Source organism: Dermochelys coriacea, chromosome 15, assembly GCF_009764565.3.
Source record: "Dermochelys coriacea isolate rDerCor1 chromosome 15, rDerCor1.pri.v4, whole genome shotgun sequence".
NCBI classification, from domain to species: domain Eukaryota; kingdom Metazoa; phylum Chordata; order Testudines; family Dermochelyidae; genus Dermochelys; species Dermochelys coriacea.
Genome location: NC_050082.1, coordinates 13,262,966 through 13,286,082, shown reverse-complemented (window position 1 = coordinate 13,286,082; position 23,117 = coordinate 13,262,966). Strand labels below are relative to the sequence as shown.

Here is a 23,117-nt window from a genome sequence, read left to right as displayed (position 1 = left end):
TACTTAGTTCATTTACCTGCACCCAAAAGTCATCCTGGTTGGGAATTACCTGCCAGGAACAGCCCCAGGAGACAGAGAGGCAGAGCGCACAGGGCCATGGTGCAGGGAGGAGATGGACAGAGGGAGAGAAGAAGCCAACTCTGCCCTTGGGGTTCAACTGGTTCCTGCCTTTATGAAATCCTGTAGCAGCTTTTGGAGCCCTAAGGGGTAGGCCACATGCAAATGAGCCCTGGGGGCCAGGCTGGGGTAAGCCAGAATGCAAATGTGCTGTGGTCCTCTCCGACTGCCAGACTGCTCAGAGACATCTTGTCATCAGTATTTAGCACACTTGACTTTTTCTGCCCATTAATCACTCTGCTGCTGGCCCTTCTTCTCCCAGCAGTAAGAGAATTTGCAAGGGGAAAATTATGGATTTGTCTTCCAAAGCCCAACCCTAGGGTATACTAAAGAACCCCAGCCAACCTGAGAAAGCCCACGCTGAGCCCGAGCCCAGCCACCAGCTCCGACAGAGAATTTCATCACTTCTCCTTCATCACTCGTTTTTGAGGTCTTAGCCACCAGACTAATACAATCGCCCCATCTAGTGATCGGAAGCAGTATTGTATTTCCCTTCTTCACCGCACTTTCCTGCCTGTGCACCTGGTCCATTTGTGCATTGGTCGGCATGCACAAGTTTACATTCCTCATACCACAGAGGTTCCCCAGGGAGAGTCCAGTTGTTGAGATATAACTGACTTAGTTCCTGCTGCCTTGTGCTTAGTATTGGATACAAATTAGATAACATGCTTCACAGAACTTCTTCTAAGAAAAAAGAAAAGGAGTACTTGTGGCACCTTAGAGACTAACAAATTTATTAGAGCATAAGCTTTCGTGAGCTACAGCTCACTTCATCGAATGCATCCGATGAAGTGAGCTGTAGCTCACGAAAGCTTATGCTCTAATAAATTTGTTAGTCTCTAAGGTGCCACAAGTACTCCTTTTCTTTTTGCGAATACAGACTAACACGGCTGCTACTCTGAGAACTTCTTCTGATTCTGTTTTCTTAATGGCCAGATTAAAGTGGACTCAGTCCAGTTTCTGTGTGTACTCACTAGTTGTGCATGATCTTTGCAAACCCAGTTTTCATAATATTTGGACATATCTGAGGAAATCCGATCACTTGTGTGTGTAAATGATAGTGTTCAGAAATATGTGTCCAAATGATGGCGTGTGATACATTGCACATGCACAAACAAAGGCCTCACAGAGAAAAGTGGCCCTTTTCATATTTTGTTTCAGCAGAAAATCATAGGGGATGGGCAAAGAAAGGGCAGGCAGGAAACATAATTATATACATACTAAAGTATTATTAGTTTTGTTCACATAGTGCTGCTGGTGTACCTGACGTCAGAGAATAGTGATATCTATCAAACAAAGGACACAGTCCTGCCCCAAACAGGCTGCAGCCTGGAGCTTGAGGCAGTGCAAGAGAGCAAAGGTGAAACAGAACAACACACAGGGCCGGGTGGGTTTTACGGCTGGAATTTTTCACTGAACCTGTGAGTCGTTGGCAGCCGTATGAAGGAGAAGGAAGCTGCTTGGTGTACACAAATGGGAAAGCGGCTGATCCAAGTGTAAGGTGCAGTATGAAGGAAACATAAAGGACAACATCCCCAAGCTCTCTCAGCCTCCCACTCGAGCCTCTGTCCCTTGCAGCCCCAGTTCTCTCCTCCCCCTACACGTTTGTTACCCCAGACAAATCCCCCTCTGCTCAGCCAGCTCTCCCCAGCAGTGAGCTCTCTTGGTGTATTGTGCTCTACAGACACCTCTAGGGAGGCCAGGATACAAATCACCGTCCTGGATTCTGCTTTCTGCTCCAGCATCATCCCATCCTCGTTCGGGAGGAAAAGGCCTTGGAGCTCACATTGAAGGGATGAGGAGAGAGGGGAGCTGTCCAGTGAAGTGCTCATGTTAAAACCTCCTCTGACTTTGAAGGTGGCGGTTAAAACTGTCATAAGGAAATGATGGTCTCCGTAGGTCCAAAGGGTTTGTGCTTCCCAATCATACCATGAATATAGTGGATTTACACAGAATTCCTCATGGCTGGATCTGGATTGAGGCTGCCCCTGCCCACCCCAAATACAGACAAGGCCAAGACTCTTCTCTCATCCCCACTGCCTTGGATCTTTAGCTATTTCCAGAATTTTGAAAGAGCCCTTGGCTGCAATTATTGTCTCTCAGTCTCTTGCTGTTGGTACTTTAGGGACATTGAGCCCTTCACTGTTGGCAGGTTTGCTGGATGAGATGGATCATGCTGGATTTAGGCTTGGTCTACAGTTCCAATTTATGTTGGTATAACTACTTAACTCCATCTAGAAAAAACCTACATTAGAGTTGGACAAGGTGCTGAGAAAGGCAACAAAAAATGCTTCAGGGTATGGAACAGCTTCTGCAAGGAGACTGGGACTGTTCAGCTTACAAAAGAAGATGACTAAGGGGCGATATGATAGAGATCAATAAAATCAGGAATGGTGTGGAGAAAGTGAATAAGGAAATGTTATTTACCCCTTCACATAACACAACAACCAGGGGTCACCCAATGAAACTAATAGGCAGTAGGTTTAAGACAAACACAAGGAAGTACTTCTTCATACAACGCACAGTCAACCTGTGGAACTCATTGCCGGGGATATTGTGAAGGCCAAAAGGATAATTGGGTTCAAACTAGAAATTAGATCAGTTCCTGGAGGCTAGGTCCATCAATGCCTATTAGCTAAGACAGTCAGGGATGCCATCCCATGGTCTGGGTGCTCCTAAACCTCTGACTGCTAGAAGCTGAAACTGGGCGATGGGAGAGATCACTTGATATTTGTCTGTTCTGTTAATTTCCCGTTAAGCTTCTGGGACTGGCCACTGTCAGAAGACAGGATACTGGGCTCAATGACTGTATGTTCTTACTTAAAATAACAAGACATTCGTTAATAATAGTACTAAAATGTCCTTTACATACTTTACGAAGCTTGGATTATAGTTATAACATGTTCCGTAACACAGAACATTGGGAATGCAGGGAGAGCTGTATAGACAGGGCACCAGGTTTCTGGGAGGCTATGGAAGGAAATTGCTGAGATGTAGAGGCATTTTTAAATTGGCTTCTCCATGGCTCGTGGGTCCTTGTGGTGATTGCCAATGATTTAGCTATCATTTCATAGCACCTGCCAGTGCACTAGATTGTAGCCACATGTGAAAGATTCCCTTCCCCCACTCACTGATTGCACTCTCAGATAGCTTTCTGTAAAGAGCTGAGTTACAACTCACATAGCCCCAGCACTTCAAACCAACCTGGGTCACCGTCTACCTGCCCCTCACTCAATAGGGTTTGCAAGAGAAGGGGGGCAATGTGAAGATCAGTGTGAAGCAGGCCCCAGCGCAGTGGAGGCAGACAATGCCTGGGTGCAGGGGACAGTGACTCCCCAAGGAATGATCAAAGGCATCTCTCTGTGTTTGTCAGCTTGTCTCTCTCTCTATTGTCTGTGACGGTGTCTCTAGGGAGTTCATGGTCTGACCCTCATGTGGGCACAGGCGGACAGGCTGGGATGGAGAGTTTTGGTCTCAGTTCTCTATCTCACTGTATCGCTGTGATGAGCGTTACTTCTACCATCACATGTGGCACAATAATAATCAGCATCATCCTCTGCTTGGACCCCAGCGATGACTAAATTCCAGAGGCTGTTGGAGGACTGAGGAGAGACGTTGAACCGCGCTGGGATCCCTGTGCCCCTGCCCTGGTCACTGCTTGTGTAACAGTGGTACACAAACCGTGGGGCGCTGCCCAACTTCTGCTGGTACCATTGCACCCTGTAGCTGCTGATGCTGTACCCTGAGGGCATGGTGCAGGCCAGTCTCACATTCTCTTCGGGGGACACGGACACCGAGGGCGTCTGAGTCAGCACAGGCTGCAAGCTGGAACCTGGAACGAGATAGAAAAGAACTGAAATGTGGCTCTGCCTGTGTGAAACTGGTGAGAGGGGCTGAGCTGCTGCCAACATCTCAGAGCAGAGAGAATCAAGTGCATCTTTCTTCCCTACCTGAGCAATAAGTGAGCAGCGTGAGGAGCAGAGGGGCCCAGGCCATAGTGGATCCAGATGAGCTCGGCTTCCTGAGGCAAACGGGTCTCTGGCAGGAACCCTCCAATTCTCTCTTATACCCCCAGCACTGGAGAACGGCCCCTTCATGCAAAGCTGCTCCCTGCTCATTGGCTGCTGAAGGCACTGCAGCCCACTGGAGAAGGGCAAAGTTCTCCTAACCCTTGTGTCATGCCCCGACACTAAGTGGCACCTGCTGCCACCTGAGGAGGGCGAGGAGCCCTGGTGGGCCAGCCCTTCCTCTACTCTGGTTTCACAGCCCGCCAGGGAGATCAGCTGGCAGCTCCTTTGCAGAGCCACGAGCCTGGCTTTGTACCGGGCGCAGTTCCCAACTCGCCCGACAACTGTCCTTTGTGCAGCGCGAGGGAGACCCCGGCACACGTCTATGCCTGGTGCATCAGGTGGCAGCCTCTCTTCCAGTTCCACATCCCCATGCTGAAGTGCTGGCTGCTCTTTCTCCCAGGAGGAGGAGAGGGGGCAATTGAGGGCAGAGAAAAAGCCTTTAGCTCTCAGACCCTGACAGGAAACAGCAGAACAGTGCTCCTGAGAGGCAGCTGCAGAAAACAGCTGCATTAGCATCCCTTTCCATCAGGCTCCATTGCTGGCCAAGGGTGCAGGCCCAGCCTTCTAGCCAAGGGGAGGCTGGTACACACAGCTGGGGTTTGGGCTGCAGGCATCTCTCATCCCGAGTGAAATCTCACAGACAACAGCAAGAGTGCACTGGTCACTTTGCAGGGTGGGGATCTGCTGAGAGATCAGGCTCTGCATGGAAGGCAGCTTGGTGGTACAAACATCTGACCTTCATGCCCATTCCTGGCTGGATTCAACCCCCTCCTCACACAGCTGGCTTGTCTGTAACACAGAACTTCATCTTCCTGGGAAAGCTCCATACATATGGGGCATCAGGCAACACAGGGGTTTGGGAGGAAAGTTATGTTGCTATTGATGAAGTTCCCATTTGCAATGATTCTGGGCCACCTTATCTGCTTCCTACTGGTGTCTTGGGGACCTTGAAGTTATTCAGTGTTCATTACTGCTGCTCTCACCATTTATTACCAGCAGTTATCGCTTTGTGCTACTCACCAATCTGCTAGACTGCACCCAACAGAAAGAGATTTCTCACCCTCCACCCAGCCTGCCCTGGTAATTTCCAAGAGGATTTATTTCAGAGTAGCAGCCATGTTAGTCTGCATTCGCAAAAAGAAAAGGAGGACTTGTGGCACCTTAGAGACTAAAATTTATTTGAGCATAAGCTTTCGTGAGCTACAGGTCACTTCATCGGATGCAGTGAGCTGTAGCTCACGAAAGCTTATGCTCAAATAAATTTGTTAGTCTCTAAGGTGCCACAAGAGGATTTATGTGCACCTGACCTGTGCAGCTGAAAGGGTATTTAATCCAGTCCTATAACAACCCACAAAGAATGTCTATATTGTTCCCCTGGCTTCAAACTGCCACACTTCCATTGGCTTGTTAATGCACATGAGATAGGAGGGCTCAATGGAGTCACTTTATTGGCGTGAATTAGTGGATCATTTAAATAGTCACCCATCTGAATCGCCCTTATTCCCCGCATCCTGCCTGCTTCTCCATTGCACCGCACAAAGAATATGAAACACAAAGATAGCGGATGTGCTTTTCATTTCAGCAGATCACAGAACCAGTTTACAATGGAAATGCAGGATATTCCCCTCCACACCTGACTTGATTTCAGAATCTAATGCCACCCATGAATGCTAATTACCGGCTGAAATGAGAATCACTGTATATAGAAACGACAAGTCTTTACTGATGATGATTTGTATTATAGCATAACATACTCCCCCCCCACCTTAGCGGACCCGACTCCCTGCCTCACTGGCCCCCTGCTCACACACCCAACTGCCACAGAGCCTTCTCTCTGCCAGCCCCCTATGGGGGCTCAGCAAGGACAGATTCATCCCCACTGACAGGCCATGTGGAATCTAAATTAAATCAGCTCAGTCCCTGCTCCAGGATAGGGATTTCCTTCTACCATTTAACCACCACCACAAACAAACTCACAGAGAAGCAGAGGATCAATCCCCCAGAGCGGGGATGTCTGAGGGCTACAGGAGGGGAGACCTCGACTGCTCCTGATGTTTCAGTAAGTCTCTGAATAGCTCCATGTTTTTTCCACACCAAGCTGCTTTCGGGTTCTCCCATCGCGGCCGCTGGGACTCTGTGATGGCTGAGCAGTGGGAGCTGGACTAGGGATATAACCACAGGCCTCCATTGCTCACAGGCCTGCCTGCCCCACTGAGCAGGAACAGCCTTTATTTCTTTTAGCAAAGCTGTTAACATTGTTTTCACTCCATCCACCAAGAACCAAGATCTTTGCTCTCCCTCAAGCATCAGGGGTCCCATTCCACAGCACACTGGGACCGGTCCATAGCGGTCATCTTTCATTTCTTGGCATTTCAGAGCTCTGTTGCCCTCTAGGGAGGGAGTATGTACTGCGCTGGGTAATGTAATAGAAGCTTTGGGACTTGGGGAGTAAGACTTGGGCGATTGTTCTCATGCTCTGGAATGGGGCAGACATTGATTTCTGCCTCTGTTTGGCTGTAATGTTCTGACACTGCACTGGCATGGCCCATCACACACACACTCATGCTGTCCACCTGGCCGTCTGTCGCCTACCTCTTTCTTTTCATACTCCTTTGTCTCCTTCTCAGGAGGGGACAGACCAGATTTCCTCACTCCGTGGCATTATCCTCTTTGCAGGTACGGTGCCTTTGTGATCAGGGACACTTTCGTTGCAAGGGCAGGGGTCAATCTTTTGGGAGCTGCACTTGGCACCATCACCAGCGGCTCTGCTTCTCCCTGCTGCTGCATTATTGGAAAAACAGACCAGCCCTTCCCCATTGCTGTGCTCCAGGGCACTGCAGGGGTGAAATCAAGGCAGAACCTGCCAGGAGGCCTTTCTGCAGATCTCATGGAGGCAAAGGCCCATACAGCTCCCTCACCACAGTGTACCACACTGCGCCTGATGCCCATGGGCAAATCCGGCCTCTGCTGCCTTCCTGAGAGGAGCCTGCGGGTTCTCACACACAGGGATGAGCCTAGTGAGGACCCGTGGTGCTGGAAGGACTCAGTCTCAGTTCCCTATCTGCCTGTCGCACTGTGAGCCACGGCAGCACTCAACGTGAGACAGTAACAATCCGCCTCGTCCTTTGCTTGGGCCCCGGTGATGATTAAATGGCAGGTGTTAGTGGAGGCATCTTTGGAAGCTGAGAATCGGTCAGAGACCCCAGCCCCCAGCCCGTTGGCAGATTTGTCTTTGTAATAGAGCAGGTATCTCGGGGGGGTTCCCTGCCCTCTGCTGCAGCCAGCTTATGTAGTAGCCACTGATGCTGGTCCCACGGCTCCTGGTGCAGGAAAGTCTGACAGTGTATCCTGGGGACGCAGTCTCAGAGGCCGGCTGAGTAAATAGGCCACCAACAGCTGTGAGAAACAGACAGACATGTTAGAAGTGACCACAGCCAAATTCATGCTGTACTTGGTGTGTGTCCTCCGAATTCCTAGCATAATCACTTGCCAGGGAAAGCCCCAAGAGGCAGAGAGCCAGAGCAAATTGGGCCATGGTGCCAGGAGGGGATGGAGAGAGAAGAGAAAGAGCCTGGCTCAGTAGCTGGGCTTCTGCTGGTTTGCAGCCTAGTGCTGACTTCGTAACCCCCCCGGTGGCTGCTTTAGAACCTGTAGCTGTGGGGCAGGGGCAACCCACTATGTAAATGAGCCCTGCAAACCACGGCAGGGTCAGTGTAGCCTGGAATTATTCTACGAGGCAGAGTCAAGGGAACTCTAGGTGTCAGTCAGACCTCAAGGGCCAGGCAGTTAGAGCAGCATCCCAATATTCTGAGTGGCCAGGCTGAGGCAGCTCGGCAAGGGAACGAACCCAGGCCTGGCTGCAAGCCCCAGCCTCCAGATACGCCCCAGGTCTCTGAGATCCCCCGGGAGAATCAGACACAGAGCACGTGGCCTTGAAGCAGTAAAGGGCCGTTTCTGATGCGGTGAGTGGGGTCAAGGAGGGTGGGGAGCCTCTGTTTCATCTTGACAGGTTTCAGAGTAGCAGCCGTGTTAATCTGTATTTGCAAAAAGAAAAGGAGGACTTGTGGCACCTTAGACTAACAAATTTATTTGAGCATAAGCTTTCGTGAGCTACAGCTCACTTCATCGGATGCATTCCGATGAAGTGAGCTGTAGCTCACGAAAGCTTATGCTCAAATAAATTTGGTAGTCTCTAAGGTGCCACAAGTCCTCCTTTTCTTTTTGTGTTTCATCTGACATCTTAGCTGCTCTTTAACCGAGCCAGTGGCTGGCAGGACCCTTAGCGGCTCTTGGGCTGACTTAGCTCTTCTGAGGGGGATTTCAGCACCCATTGCCACAGAGCAAGGCCCACAAGTCGTGGGGGAGAACCAGGGAACTCCTGGTTGCTCCTGGAACCCTACTGGCAATCCTGAGTCGGAGGGATTGCAGAGGGCCCTCAAGTCACCAGACTCCTTTCATACGTCTTGTAACGGCAGCCCCCAGAGTCAATGGGCGCTGACCCTGTCACGTGACAGACAGAAGTGTTCAGCCTTCGGTCCAGGGGAGGTGATTGAGGCTTGGAAACAAAGCCAGTCTCTGACCACGACTCCCGTGTGTCACGCTGCTCTAATGTGACTCTCAACCTAAGTCAAAATCCTTGGAGAATCGTAGCGGCCACAGCACCATCCCATAGCAATGACACCGTGACCCGTTCCCTTTGCCTGCCTACTTCTTACACCTCAAGTCTTGGGCAACTGTGAGCCGGGCGATTTATTAGTCGCTGTGTCCAAACTGCATTTGTAAATGATATTGCAATTTGCTTTGACTCAGTTATGTAGAAACCAGAGGTTGGTTAAGACTCGACTGGGCCCTGGTGTTCGCACAACAGTCAGGTCGCCCACACACTCAGCCAGATGCAGGGTGCACCAGCCCAGCAGCCATGTCAGAGTCCAGCACTGCCTCTCCCAGCCCCGGCCTTCAGACCGCTCTGTCTGACAACCCGGGCCTATGGGATCCCACGCACCTGGCTACCATTGCCCCCGAGTTCATCCCCCCTCCTGGGGTCCTGTGCCAGTAGCAACGTGCTGTGCACCAGGCCACCGGCACTCAGCGATTCACTGCTGTGTCTGGACCCCCCAGCCCCAGGGCTCACACACAGGGATCCTGCCTCAGTGCTCCCTTGTAATGAGAGCAGACAGCAAAACTCCTCCGGGGCAAGCAGCTCCCAACGGGCCAGCAGCCAGCACAGAGTTCCCCACCCAAAGCCTCATTCCTGAGCTTATTTTCAAAAGGGGCCTCTGAGTTTGGGCGCCCAACCTAAGACACATGTTACAGCCCAGACGTGGGTTATGGAGTAGGGGGCTGATAGCCTACCACTCGGGTGGGGGCAGAGGTGTCTCCTACTGATCAGGCAGGGGGAGGGGTGCTTGATCCCAGCAGGTCTGCGAAGGCAGCATTGAACACCTGCTTTCAATCCTCTGTGGACCCGAGAGGGTGATCTACCTTACAGGATTTCCATGTCCAGCCTCGTGTTATTGGCCAGTGAAGAGCCACTGACTGCTGTGGATACAGCATTGTTCTCAGATAGCCTGTGACCTTATGCACAGCGAGCTGCATTGGGAAACACATGGCCCTTCTCCCAGCGGGCTCCCAGGAGTCTGCCCCGTGAAACCAGATACCCCTGAGCACCAGAATTTGTCTCCATCAATGGAGATTCCACCATTTATCCTCCAAGCCAATGAGCTCTGAGATGCTAGAAAGCAAGTACCCTGGAGGCACGAGGGAAGCGTGCAGGCAGTTGAGTGTGTGATGCCTTGGCAACAGGGATGGGGTTTTGGTCTCAGTTCCCCGTCAAGCTGCAGTGCAGTGTTACTTGCCATCACTTGATGTTAGACAGTAATAACTGGCCTCATGCTCCACTTCGACTGCAGAGATGGCTAAATAACAGGTGTTAGTGGAGGCCTCTTTGGTAGCCAAGAACTGGTTGGAGGCTCCTGAGGCTAGCCCTTCGCTGGATTCATCTTTACAATAGAGCAGGCATCTGGGAGGGTTCCCTGACTTGTGCTGCAGCCAGCTCACGTAGGCACTACTGATGCTGATGCCAGCGCTTAAGGTGCAGGACAGCTTAGCAGAGTTTCCTCGAGACACTGACACTGAGGCCATCTGGATCAATACAGCCTTTGTGTAGGCACTGTCAGAAACCAAGAGACAAGTTAGCAGTGACCAAAGCTGAATTCAGACTGTTCTTCATGTGCCCGTTGAGTTGAGAGAGGAATTACCTGCCAGGGAAAGCGATAGGAGACAGAGAGTTAAAGAAGCCTGGCCCATGGTGCAGGGAGGTGATGGAAGGCGAAACGGAGAACCCCGATATTGTACTTGCGTTTCTGTGGCGTTGGACCCCTGACTTTGTGCAATTCTACAGCAGTCTTTAGAGCCCTACAGACAGAGGTGGGGCCGCCCAATATGCAAATGAGCCCTGAGGGGTGGCGCTACTATGCCACAATCCCACTCCGTACCCTAAAGCACCACCAGCACTGCCAGTGCAGCCCAGTGTGCTGATGAGCCCTGGGATCCTGACTGCAGACCTGACCTACTCACACCCATCACCAGGGTCCCTTTTGGGTAACGCCACAACTCCTGGTGTTGTGAGAGGGGTCACAGAGCTTAATGCTAAAGTTCTACATCAGTACAGGACACAGCAGCGCCCCCCACAGTAACGAAATCACCATGCTGGGTCCTGGTGTGATGAGTTAATCAGGTGACACATTGGTTTGTGGCCAGAAGTTTACTAAAGAAAATGCCAAGAGACAAGGTTAAGAACAGGTTTCAGAGTAGCAGCCGTGTTAGTCTGTATTCGCAAAAAGAAAAGGAGTACTTGTGGCACCTTACTTGTGGATGCATCCGATGAAGTGAGCTGTAGCTCACGAAAGCTTATGCTCTAATAAATTTGTTAGTCTCTAAGGTGCCACAAGTACTCCTTTCCTTCTCCATACTGTCAATGGCTCACCAAAGTTCCCGTGTCAGCTGCATGCTTGCAGTGCTGCAGTCCCAGTGACTTTCATGAGAGTTGTGCACAGACAACTGACGGGTGCATAGGGCCTCGGATATGTAAGGAGCCTTGTCTGCGTCCCCTGCTAGTCTCTCTAAATGCTCATCTGTTTCTCAGCATTGGTGATTCTGCTCATAGCTTCTTTGCTTGTAATTACTTTAGTGACAGTGCACAAACACTGGCACTATGAAGGAATCCATGTAAGATATCACTGTCTGCCAGGGCTTCGCTCCACAGGATTTCCCGTTAAACACAGATCATGCTAATTTACAACAGCACATCGGGTTAGCTTGCACCTGGTGGAATGAGGGCAGAGGATACCAATTCTACAAGAAACTTCCAAAAGGGTTCACAATCTGCTTCTTTGTGTATTTCTGTTCTCTGTGATGGCCTCTCTTGGGGTTTCTGTGGTTTGATCTCCAGGAGCCCTAGGGTACAGAAGGTTTTTGTCTCAGTTCCCTGTCTCAACATATCACTGTGTAAAGCATTGTTGTGCCATTGTTGTGCCACAGTAATAATCAGCATCATCCTCTGCTTGGATCCCAGTGATGGTTAAATAGCAAATGTTGCTGGAGGTGTCTTTGGAAGCAGAGAACCGAGCAGGGACCCCAGAGCCCTGGTGCTTGCTAGATTCATCTTTGTAATATAGCAGATATCTTGGAGGGTTCCCAGCTGTTTGCTGAAACCAGCGAATCTATTAGCCACTAATGCTTGTTCCACTACTCATGGTGCAGGAGAGTGTGATGGTGCCTCCTGGGGGCACTGACTCTGAGGCAGGCTGAGGCAGGGTTGGCTGTGCGCTGGCAACTGTCAGAAACAAAGACCCGAGTGAGCTGTGACCAAACCAGAAGTTAGCAAAGCTCAGTGGCTAGAACAGTACTGTTGCACCATCTGTATCACAGCAGCATGGCTCCCTTGTCTACAATCACAGTGTATTGAAAACCGGGAACAAAAGGAGAGGAGGAGTAAAGAGAACAGGAACAACTCGGACTGAATCTCTCAGTGACCAGAGCTTGCGCGTACTTACAGGTAAGAATTGCCATGTGGCACCATTGCACCATGGGAAAATCCAAAAGGAATCAGAGACGCGCCTTTTACAAGCATTCACCCAAACACACACCCCAGTGTGGCTGGAGAGGGAACAGGGACAGGGCAACAAAGGGGACAAACATGAAGAGACGGTTTCTTATCCAATGAAAGCTGCATTGTAGAGAGAGAAATTCTTTATAAACCCCTCACTGGTGTGTTGGCAAAAACACTTGGGCATTTCTAGACCCCTGCTACTAATTCTAAAACTTGCACATACTCTGTAAATAGCTTAACACCTGCATGAAGGTAAGGGTTAATATTTGGACCTGCAAAGCCTATTGTCATACACACAGACACACACACACACACGCAGACATGGGAGTAATGTCTTGGGAGGTATCTCTTAAAACCTCATAATCTGCTGGTCATTATTGTCCTGGTAAAATATGTCTGGAAATGGCAAGCGCACACCTCAGCCAGCTGTAAACAAGACCAATGGGCCATTACCTGCTAAGTGGCTATTCATTGGCAGGAAAAGGGACATGAGTGAAAAATCTACATCTTAGCAAAGAAACAGCAAGGAGTTCCCATCCACACAGTCTGCCTGTTGCCAGGCTCCCAGCTGGAGATGCTTCTCAAAGAGAGGAGAGGACTATACAAAGAAAGAGGAGACACCCCAAATACCCCTTCCTCCTCTCTCTCTGCCCATTGATTCATTGCCCCAGAAGGAACAAAGGGAGCAGCCATTCAACTGGGGATGGGGTCCTGGCCTGAGACATGTGGCCACTAAGAATCTGTTGAGAGCCGGAGATGAGAAAACTTTGTTTTGCATTTAATATAGTTATTGAGTTAGGCACTAACTGTGTTTCATCTTTATTTTTCTTGTAACTATTTCTCATTTTTCTGCCTCATTACTTATACTCCCTTCAAATCTCTCTCTTTGTAGTTAATAAACTTGTATCTACTCTAGTGTGTTTGAACTGAAGTGTTTGGGAACCTCCATTTAAGGTAATAAGATGTATGCATATCATCAAATAAAATGACGGACTTTATAGAAGCTTGTATTGTCCAGGAGAAGGTTGGGCAGTGCAGGACATACATTCCTGGGGGGAAAATCAGGGACATGGAGTGTGTTGGGGTCACCCTGCAGTATAATTCAGGCTGGTAAGAGCCTAGGTGTGGCTGGCTGGCTGCAGCACACACAGAGACACAACTGGGAGTGACCTACATGCTAGGGCCTGTTTGTGAGCAATCTAGGTTGGAGGCTACAGCATCAAGGCATTGTACAGGGCACCCCAGGTTGAGGGCAGGGGTGCCACAGCTACTCAGTAGTCTGGATTGTACCCTGGGCATGTCACAGATGTATGGATGATAAGTGCTATATTAGTGCTACAGGATTCTCAGTATTCTTCAGCGTATCCCAACCTTAGCAGTCGTGTTTTCTGCTCTTCCCCACCTGTGGAGTTTCTGCCCACCCCCGTCTCCCGCCAAAGGGGAGAGGCTGTTTCTACTCAGGCAAGAGAAACAGGTAAATACTGTTCCCAGCTGCCCCTCTCAGTCCTTAGAACTGCCTTGGCCATGCTGCGATAAGTGCAAAGGATTCTGGGTGTCTTTGAGAGCTAAATGTGGCCCCCATGCAACGGTGCTGGAAGCAGGGCCCCTGTCCGGAGGAAGGTTGAGGCAGAGCCGGCAGGGGTGGTGGGGTGAAGGGAGCAGGAAGGAGTTGGCAGGGGCTGACTCTCCTTGTTGCCTAGGTGCCCTGCACCAGGGGCCATTTTAGGCCGCACGTTATCAGGGGCTTCACTGAGCCTCCCTTGCAATCCACCCCCGCCCTGTCACGGCCATAGACCTGCAGTAGCTGTGCTCTGCTGCCATCTACTGGGCAGTGATGTGTCCGTGCTCTGTGGGGCTCCCTCGCACGTTTCGCAGAGGCCCAGAAGGCCAGGTGGACAAGCCCGTCTGGGTCCCATCTTTTCCATGGGGCGCGAACTTCGCTCTTTGTGGTGCAGGAGAACGGACGGTGTTTCCCGGGGACCCTGCTGCCGAGGACGGCTGCCTCAGCTTTTCAGCAACAAGACGACTATTGGAAACCAAGGGACCCATGAGCAGTGACCGGGACCGAACTCACAGGGTATTTCAGTGCTAAGGGTGTGTCTTCCGCATGAGGAGCTGTGAGGGGAGCAGGAGCCAACGCCCCCTGTGTAAGAAGCAAGCTGGTGCCCAGAGCAGGTGTAGCCTTGCCGCAGGGCTGCAGTGGAGTGAGAAGGTTTTTGTCTCACTTCCCCATGGGACGGTAACGCAGTGCAAGCACTCCCAGTCCACGTAACACAGTAATAAATGGTGTCATCCTCTGCCTGGACCCCAGTGATGGTTAAATAACCAATCTTGTCGGAGCCAGAGCAAGAGCCAGCGAACCGGCTGGGGACCCCCAAGCCCGTGCCTTTCTTAGATTCAGTGAAAAAATACAGCAGGTATCTCGGGACGCTGCGCGGTTTCTGCTGTATCCAAACGACACGGTTGGCACTGACGGTGTAACTTCCCTCTAGCGTGCAGGGGAGCTGGATATTCCCCCCAGAAGACACAAACTCGGAGGGCGGCTGGGTCAACTGAGCGTAGCAACCTGCAGAAAGCAAAGAGCAGGGGGGCGAGTACTGCTATTACTGCCACCTTTTCAGCTGACCTCGGTTTCAAGGCATGGTCAGGCATCAATATGCTGTAGCCGTTACCTGTCAGGAAAAGCCCCAGGAGACAGAGAGGCAGAGTGGGCTGGGCCATGGTGCAGGGAGATAGGGAGAGGTCACAGGAACTGGGTTTCTGCTGGTTTGCAGCCTGTTCCCTGCCTTTGTGAAACCCTGTGGCAGCTTTTAGAGCCCTTATGGGGTAGGGGCAGGGGTAGGGCAGCCACATATGCAAATGAGCCCTCCAGGGTCAAACTGGGGCAGCCCAGTATGCAAATGAAACTCAGGGGGTGGAGGTCAGACATCACGCTCTTTTCATGATCCAGACTCCCTCAATTCTCAGACCTGCCGCCCCGGGTCAGACCAACGCTCCAGCCACTCCGGTGTCCTGGCTCCAGAGGTGGCCAGAGTAAGGAGTTCCACCCCCTTCATGAACAATTATGCAACGATCCAGATGGCCTTTTGTTCTGGATGCATCCCTGGGAATGGATCAAGCCTCCCTCTGAGCGTGTGGGTGTGGGGCATTCAGCAGGATAAGTATCTGGGTACATCTCACTTAACTATTTCCCTGCTACTGGTGCACCTCCGTCCCTCCTGTACTCTGCCTGCGGCACAGACTAGTCTAGTCTCCCAAAGGCTGGAATACTTTAGTCTATTTTGATCGTTGGGTTCCGTGTGTGGGTGCTGGGTAGGGATTAGTGGCCTGTGATGTACAGGAAGTCAGGCTAGATGATCTGATGGTCCCTTCTGGCCCTTCTGAATCTAAGTGAGAGTGAATGACAATGACAGGGGTAGACAACAGAAGGCACCTCGTAGAGAAGGGTCATAGATTCCAAGGCCAGAAGGGACCATTGTGACCATTAGTCTTGTCTCCTGTAGAACTCAGGCCATAGAACTTCCCCACAATAATTCCTAGAGCAGAGCTTTTACTAAAACATCCCTGACGGAGACTCCACCACAATACTGAGTAAATTGTTCCAGTGGTTTATTACTCTCACCTTAAAAATATGTATCTGTTTTCCAATCTGAATTTGTCTAGATTCAACTTCCAGCCAATGGATCTTGTTGTACTTTGCTAGATTAAAGAGCCCATTATTAACTATTTGTTCCCCATGTACGTTCTTATAGACTGTAATCAAGTCACCCCTTAACTTTCTCTTTTTGGTAAGCTAAATCGATTGAGCTGCTTGAGTCTATCGCTACGAGGCATGTTTTCTGATCCATTAATCATTCTCATTGCTGAACCCTCTCCAATTTATCAACAGCCTTCTTGAATTGTGGGCAGCAGAGCTGGACTCAGTATTCCAGCAGGGCCAAATACAGAGGTGAAATAACTGCTCTACTCCAATGCAAGATTTCCCTGTTTTTGCATTCCATGATTGCATTAGCTTTTTTGGCCACAGCATCACACTGGGATCTTATGTTCAGCTGATTATCCATCACAAATCTTTTTCACCCAGGTGAATGAGGCACTTCGTTTACCCTCTCTCATAATACAAGGGCAAGGGGACATTTAATGAAACTGAAAGGGAACAAACTTAGAACCAATAAAGGGAAACATTTATTTTCCACAATGCATCATTCACCCGTGGAACTCATTGCTACAAGATACTACTGAGGTCAAGAGCTTAGTAGGGTTAAAAAAAGGATGAGACATTGATACGGATAGTGAGAATGTCCACAGTTACATTAGACAGCAACAAATGTAGAAAGGGTATAAACCCTCATGCTTTGGGGCCTAAGCTTGGCTAGGAAGAAACTTCCCCTCTGGGCAAGATATGTGAGAAACATCCACTATGAGGTTTCTTGCACTTTACTCTGAAGCACCCAGGCTAGGCCAGCAAGTTACTGAACATAGGGAGACCATTGGTCTGATCTGGTTTGGCAGGTCCTCTGTCCCTAATATATACAGCTGTGACCCTAAGAGCCCCTCAGTGCCAACTGCTATGTTGCTAGAGGCTGTTGGCTTCAGGCAGCTGAGCTATAGCTGGCACAGACAAGATCACTTCAAACTAAGGGCAGGTAGTGGTGAGTGCCTCACAACCCCAGGTGCCCCTGGGAGCGTTACAATAACCAAGCAGTCTTATATTAAGATCAGCATCATCAGTAAAAGAGCACTAACTCTGTGTTGTGTCTGGACAGATGGCAGCGACGCATCCAGCTGCAGTTTAGAAAAAATAACAATTGGGAGAGGTTAAAGAGATTATGTTCCAAGTGTCCCAGTGAACTCCACACTGCATGGGATACAAGTCATGCAGCTAATTATTAGCATTTATTGTTTGTATTGCAAAATCTCACAAAAGCTTCAACCAGGATCCAGCCCCCATCACGCTGGGTGTTCTGCATAGCAAGTTACACGCAAGGGAGAAGCGTCACATCATCAGAACGTTGCTGGACATGCCCTAAGGGCAGGACACAGCTAGATAACACTGACAGCTGAGTCACCCTCCGCGGGCGTCCCATACACCAAACCCCTCCAGTGTACAATGCTAGAGTGAAGAATGTATGACAGCAAAATAAGGCCCCAAAAGCACAAGCAGAGATCTGAAAGTCGAGCCCTGGGATTGTCAAAACAGGCTCATTTTGGCCCCAAACCTGCAATCACTTAAACACAGGCAAAACTTTCCTCTCCTGAGCAGCCCCATTGCTGTTAATTCTGGGTTTCATTGATCCAATAAAAGGGGTTTCTTGGTGGGCTGTTTTTCTCTGGTTTGGCTTAGGAATACATTGAATGGAATGCCCCGTGCTCAGCAATTGTGGTGGTGCTCATAGTTAGCTAATCACCCATTCCCTGGTACACACCAGAGAGAGCGGCTGTGCCCAGATTGGCAGGCAGGACTGCAGAGGGCCCCAGGGCCAGGCTGACTGTGATGGAATGTTTTCCTGTTTATTATTTACCCAGCACCAGAGTGTGCAGGGCACTCGCTCCCCCTGCCCAGCCACACTAACAATCTGTCTGAATGTCTCAGCTGCTGTGTTGACGATGGCTCATCAAGCTCTTCGTTCTTCCCTCAGGGTCCTGTGTGTCTGAGCTAAGGCCTGGTGGTTCTACCCCCCACACCATGTGCATGCTGCTGGCTGATGGCCACGGATTCATGGTGATGTGATGCCACCATCTTAGGGAAAAGCTCCCACCAAATTCTCTCTCTCTCAGCCCCATGGGCTAATGGCCTTGAAGAGAGCTGGGATGAGAGACCAGGAATCTATTTGTCTTCCCATTTAAACAAAAACACTTCCTCAGAACCTCAGAACTGAGAAGGAAGGCATCAGCAGCTGGCAAACACTTATGCTGAGTGTAAATCAGAGAAGCCCTGAGGCTGCTCTAACTTACACCGGGCACTGGACAGGGCCCTGAATACAGGAAGTGCACAGGTAAGCTTAAAGGGACTGCCTCTCTCCACCCCCAGCAGCACCCTTTGTTCCTGTCCCAAGCTCCGAAGCAGAGTAACTGAGAACCCAGCCCACTGTATGTAGGAAAGGCACATAACATACTCCTGAACATCAGAACAAGTTCTTTAGAAATCTGTCTTTGATGTCAAGCTGTACTGGGTGCCCCACATGCAGCTGACAGGGATCTGAGCAGATGGACAGCGGCCTGCAGGCAGGAAAGACCAGCTCCATTAGGTAGGGTCTCTGTGCAGTGGGAACTGCAGGTGCCCAGCACCTGGCAGAATCTGGCCCTGTGTGTCTTGTAGCATTCTGAGCTCCACCAGGTGACATCCGTCAAACAGGAAGCCACCATCCGTCACAGCTCTCTGAGCATAACTGACCAGGGGGCCTCAGCTCTAGGCTAATTCAAGGGTGGAGAACATGAGCCGTTTCTTTTTCCATTCCTTATAGGGCTGCGGTTCCTTCAGCACAAGGCTCTGCAAGCGGGGGCTCATCAGAGTCCCCCAGGGGCCAGCACAGGTTTTGGTTTCACATTTCTAGAGATAGTAGATGGGATACGCAACCGAGCAGTAATAGACAGCGTGGTCCTCAGCCTGGACCGCGGCAATGGTCAGAACGCAGGCGTTGCTGGCGAGGTCTTTGGACGCAGAGAAGCGGTCCGGAATCCCGCAGGGCTTGTGCTTGTCCACCTCCGAGTTGTAATAGAGCAGGTACCTCGGAGGGCTGCCAGGTCTCTGCTGGTACCAGGAGACCCCGAACTCCCTGATGTTGTACCCAGGATTCAGGGCACATGAGAGTTTCACCGTTTGCCCTGGCAATGCTAAAATGGAGGCTGGCTGAGTCAGCACCGGCTGCGCCCTGGAAGCTGAATGAAACAAGGGCGCAGTTACGAATGGAATGTGCCGATCCCATCCCCAGTGGCTGAACTGTTACATTATCCCCTCTGGCATCGCCTCCACACCAGCTACAGGTCAACCTCCAGCAGCCCACCTGACCACACCTGTCTGCTCCGCCCGTCCCGGTCTGTAGCGCAGCGAAGCAATACCTCAGCACAGGAGCCTCGCCCTTCAGTCCCTCCCTCTGCAGAACTCGCCTCCACCTCCCACGAGAACGTACCTGGCACCAAAACCCCTGGGAGGAGGAGAGCCAGGAGGCGCATCATTGCGAAGGCCTTGGAGGGAGCCAGAGGGAAAGGAATCTGCAGCTGCTATGCAGCAGGGCCCCGGCTTTGTGCAAACCTGCAGCAGCTTTAGAGCCCTGGGGCGCCAGACAAGCCAAGCGGGTCTATGCAAATGAGCCCTGGGGCTCAGGGACTCCATCAGCTGATCAGGTGACTATCTGCTGCTCTCTGTACTATTCAGCCACAAGGCCGACACGATGAGGATGAAGTTTCAGTCACCTCTGGGAAGAACAGATTCAGGGCTGACACCTCGGCTGTATTTTGGGCTATGGCATTTGCTGCGGACTCTGGCCGCCTCCTCTTGTCTGCCCCGCTCACACCTGCAGGTGCCATGCGTATGAGACACGGAGCCGGGTTCTATTCCAGCTCTGGCCATAGACCTTCCGTGTGCCTCTTGGTAGCTCACGTCCTCTCTCTGGGTCTCCGTGTCCCCACTTATAAAGCAGGGATAATAAAACCCACCTCCCCCACAAGAGCTGGGAGCCTGAACTCGTCCATATTTGAGAAATGCTCAGATGGAAAGTGCTATGGGAGGAGAATCTAAGATCAGGCTCCTTTCTGGGCAGAGCAAGCCACTTTCCTCCAGAGAACTGGAGATCCATCCAGAGCCGGTCCCTGCGCTAGGTGTCAAAGTGCAGGAGCCTTTCCCCAGGCTGCTGTCTAATCACAGACACTAACCACAGAAGGAACCTGGGGCTGTTCCTGAGACTAAATCACTGTGATAGGAGCTACTGCTGCTCGGCCATGGACACAGGGACAACCTGCCCCACCTTCTGCCTGGACGCCAGTGCTGGAGCAGCCCTGCGGCAAGTGTGTGTGGAAACAGAGGATCGGTCTAGGAACCTGGCCTCTCTGCCATGGCTACTGCTGTAATAATAGCAGCACATAAATATACCTAGGGGCACCCCCCAGACCTCCACGAATCCCTCTGGCTGTGCTGGAGACAGTGCCATGGAGAATGTCTGCAGGATCTGGAACCTGAGGAGAAACGGGGCTGCTAACATCACACATGATGAGACACATCGCCAGGCGCATCCTGCCCCAGAGGGGAAATCCTGCGTCCTACGTGATACAGGCACCACCAGGACAGGCCCAGAGAGAGACACCACAGAGACATTCTGCAGCAGTCAAAGGCCAAAGTCCCACCGCTCCAATGGGCTTTAGAGTGACATGGGCGATCATTAGGCAAATTAGCTCCAGGCCCGTCAGACGTTATTGGACAGGTCAATCAATACGGGAATGCTCACTATGGTAATTCAGAGGATTGGCCTGTAGCTTCATGCAATGATTTAAAGGCTACATCTCAAGCATCAGTGATGCACTCTCTGTACTTGTAGGGTAAGGACCTGGATAGAAATTACTGGGCTTGAAAATCTTTTAAACAGAGGCCTCAGCAGAGGGCATGCCGGCCCGCCAGGAATCTGGATGGAGAGGGGAAGAAGGTTTGATTGAGGGCCTGGCTTGGCCGGACCAAAGAAGCTTAACTGGGGATGAGTAGACACGGGAGTATGGGAGAAGGTTCTGATGGACATTCGTGGGGAGAGTATGTTCACGAGGGAAGAACAGAGGGAGGAGGGTCTTTCACAGGTCTGGAGGTTCAGATAAGCACCCACATTTAAAATGGAATCATCCAGCATTTTGGTGTGTCACTTGGCACTACTGCCAGGAGATGTTGGTCTAGGTCTCTTATGCCACACCATTTGGCACAGTCAGCAGTCTCCTCAGGAGAACCCAAGACTGAAACAGCAGCAGGTGCCGTAGGTCAGGATCGGGGTTCGTTGGGGCAGTTGTGTGTAGGACGTGTGCGCAGGACCTGCCTGTGTTAGGGGCACGTGGAAACAATCAATGAGCAATAATGCCAGGGGTCAGTGAAGACCAGAAATGGGTCCTGGCTGGAAGGGAGGCTCAGCTCTATTTGCTGATATGATTGAATCGAATTCCCCTCTTGATGTCAAAGGAACGTCGGTGAGTCAGTGGCGGCTCTGGATATCGCAGCACTGGGACACCCGCGAAGGGCGTCAGTGGGGAAAGGAATGGAGGGATTTCCAAGCCTGAAACAGTGATTCGGAGACAGAAAAGAGAGAGGAAAATGTACAGGATGGTGAAATGGGATGAGATGAGGAGAGATGCCATTGCTGGTCATGGCTGAGGGGCTGAGCACCGTCCTTCAGATGTGTACTATGAAGCTTCTAAGGGGTTCCCACGCTGGTTCTCTATGGGTCTATAGCACTGTGCCCTTTGTGGGTATCGTCCCAAATTGAACAATAATAATCAGCCTCATCCTCGGGCTGCACCCATTAAATGTTTAAATACCCTTCATCGAGGCTGCGATCTTTGGAGCCCAAGAATCTCTACGGAACTTCCTCTCCTCTCTTTAAACCACTTTTTGCACAATACTGCAGAATGAAACTGGGGGCACTGCCAGATTTTTGCTGGTTCCAGATGACACAAAAATCCTTGAACTTGGCCCCACTCATGACACATTTCAGAGTGACTGATTCCCCGGATGCGATAGACACCGAGGGCTCCTGAGTCAGGACATGCTGGGACTGTACGTCTGCAGGAAGCAAAGACAGTGTTATTGAAGCTGCTAGTGGGCAAGCAATGCTGTCAACTTGGCTTGCAGTAGTCATCTAACCAAAGCGTTCTGCAATTTACTGCACCAGCCCCTTAATCTGGTGTAGACCCAAGTGGCATAACTTTACTAAAACTCCATACAGATGGGAGGCAGAGCTGGCTCTGCCCACTGGGAGACACAGAGAAAGTAAACCCTTCTTTGCTTTTAAGAGTTTCCTCTGCAAGGTTACAGAAAACTCCTGGCATCACTAAGTTAGCAAGACTCAAAGAAATATACCAAGAACTTGCGTGCTAAAGAAAGCACCAGGAGTCCCAGTGCCACAGGAAGCTAGAGAAGCATGACTGTCCTCCACCAAAGGATTCGAATGAACGAGAGCAGTGCCAAGTCCTTCTGTGTGTCTTTGGCTCTGCTACTGACCACATGAGCTTTGCTGGGGCATTTAAAGCAGCCCCACAGCAGGAGAGGGCCATGCAAATCTGCCACTCCTTTGGGAGAATTTACGTGGGGAATTGGTTTTCCCCACAGCAACAGAATTGGACCCAAAACCCTCACATACAAACAGGGGGACCTGAAGAGATCAGCTGGAGTGGAAGCCCGGCAGCAACGACCAGTGTTAATAAGCCCGCGTAGGAGGCTGTAATGCCCCAAGCAGTGTTGATATACCTGGTCTGGGTGCACTGTATTGTATTGTACACTCCAAGTGCCACAAGGGATTAATAAGGCCAGGAGCTCAACAGGATTCAGGGGTTAGCCATGTATAAAAGAACATGAGTGATAACTTGTTGTCTATGTACTATGCCTTTAAGTGAATACTAGTCTAGGCACACAAAGTATTACACCTATAACCGGAGACTGTAGAGCATGGTCTCATGCCCTGCGCCCATCCCCTGACCCCTGTATGTACACTGCCAGGCCAGGCCAGACTGATGGTTCATCTAGTCTGGTGCCTTGTCTTTAGCAGGGGCTAGGACCAGATGCTGAAGAGGAAGGCGTAAAACCCCCAGAATGGGTAATTATGCAGCAATCCAAACGGCTGCTTAACTGTGAT

At 50.8% G+C, this 23,117-nt stretch overlaps 3 protein-coding genes and 1 gene segment (V, D, J or C); all 4 read right to left on the bottom strand.

The window, feature by feature from the left end:
* Positions 1–198, bottom strand: part of LOC119843930 (immunoglobulin lambda-1 light chain-like) — a 236,188-nt gene extending 235,990 nt beyond the window's left edge. For both annotated transcript variants that reach the window (XM_043497757.1, XM_043497756.1), the window contains exon 1: positions 50–198. In XM_043497757.1, coding sequence (XP_043353692.1) covers positions 50–98 — 49 coding nt within the window. In that variant the 5' untranslated portion in view covers positions 99–198. The remainder of the gene's footprint in view (positions 1–49) is intronic.
* Positions 1–15,088, bottom strand: part of LOC119843929 (immunoglobulin lambda-1 light chain-like) — a 258,916-nt gene extending 243,828 nt beyond the window's left edge. Inside the window, exons 1-2 of the mRNA XM_043497733.1 lie at positions 14,970–15,088; positions 14,551–14,863 (exon numbers count right to left, since the gene is read on the bottom strand). Of these exons, the coding sequence (XP_043353668.1) occupies positions 14,551–14,863; positions 14,970–15,018 (362 nt within the window). The 5' untranslated portion in view covers positions 15,019–15,088. The remainder of the gene's footprint in view (positions 1–14,550; positions 14,864–14,969) is intronic.
* LOC119843831 lies at positions 3,600–4,151 on the bottom strand. The segment is given in 2 exon segments: positions 3,600–3,949; positions 4,068–4,151. Coding segments are annotated over 2 exon segments (396 nt in total).
* Positions 15,089–17,165: 2,077 nt separating the features above from the next.
* On the bottom strand, positions 17,166–19,601 carry LOC119843714 (pre-B lymphocyte protein 3-like). The gene is made up of 2 exons (XM_038373475.2): positions 19,428–19,601; positions 17,166–19,176 (listed from the first exon to the last, which is right to left on the bottom strand). The coding sequence occupies exons 1-2, from the start codon at positions 19,471–19,473 to the stop codon at positions 18,848–18,850; spliced, it is 375 nt and encodes a 124-aa protein (XP_038229403.1). The 5' UTR covers positions 19,474–19,601; the 3' UTR covers positions 17,166–18,847.
* Between the last annotated feature and the right edge of the window lie 3,516 nt (positions 19,602–23,117).

Bases quoted from the DNA above. Each gene is read 5' to 3' on its own strand.
- LOC119843714 (XM_038373475.2), bottom strand. From the start codon at position 19,473: ATGATGCGCCTCCTGGCTCTCCTCCTCCCAGGGGTTTTGGTGCCAG. The intron at 19,177-19,427 runs GTACGTTCTCGT...TGTTTCATTCAG, and splicing joins CCCAGGGGTTTTGGTGCCAG to CTTCCAGGGCGCAGCCGGTG.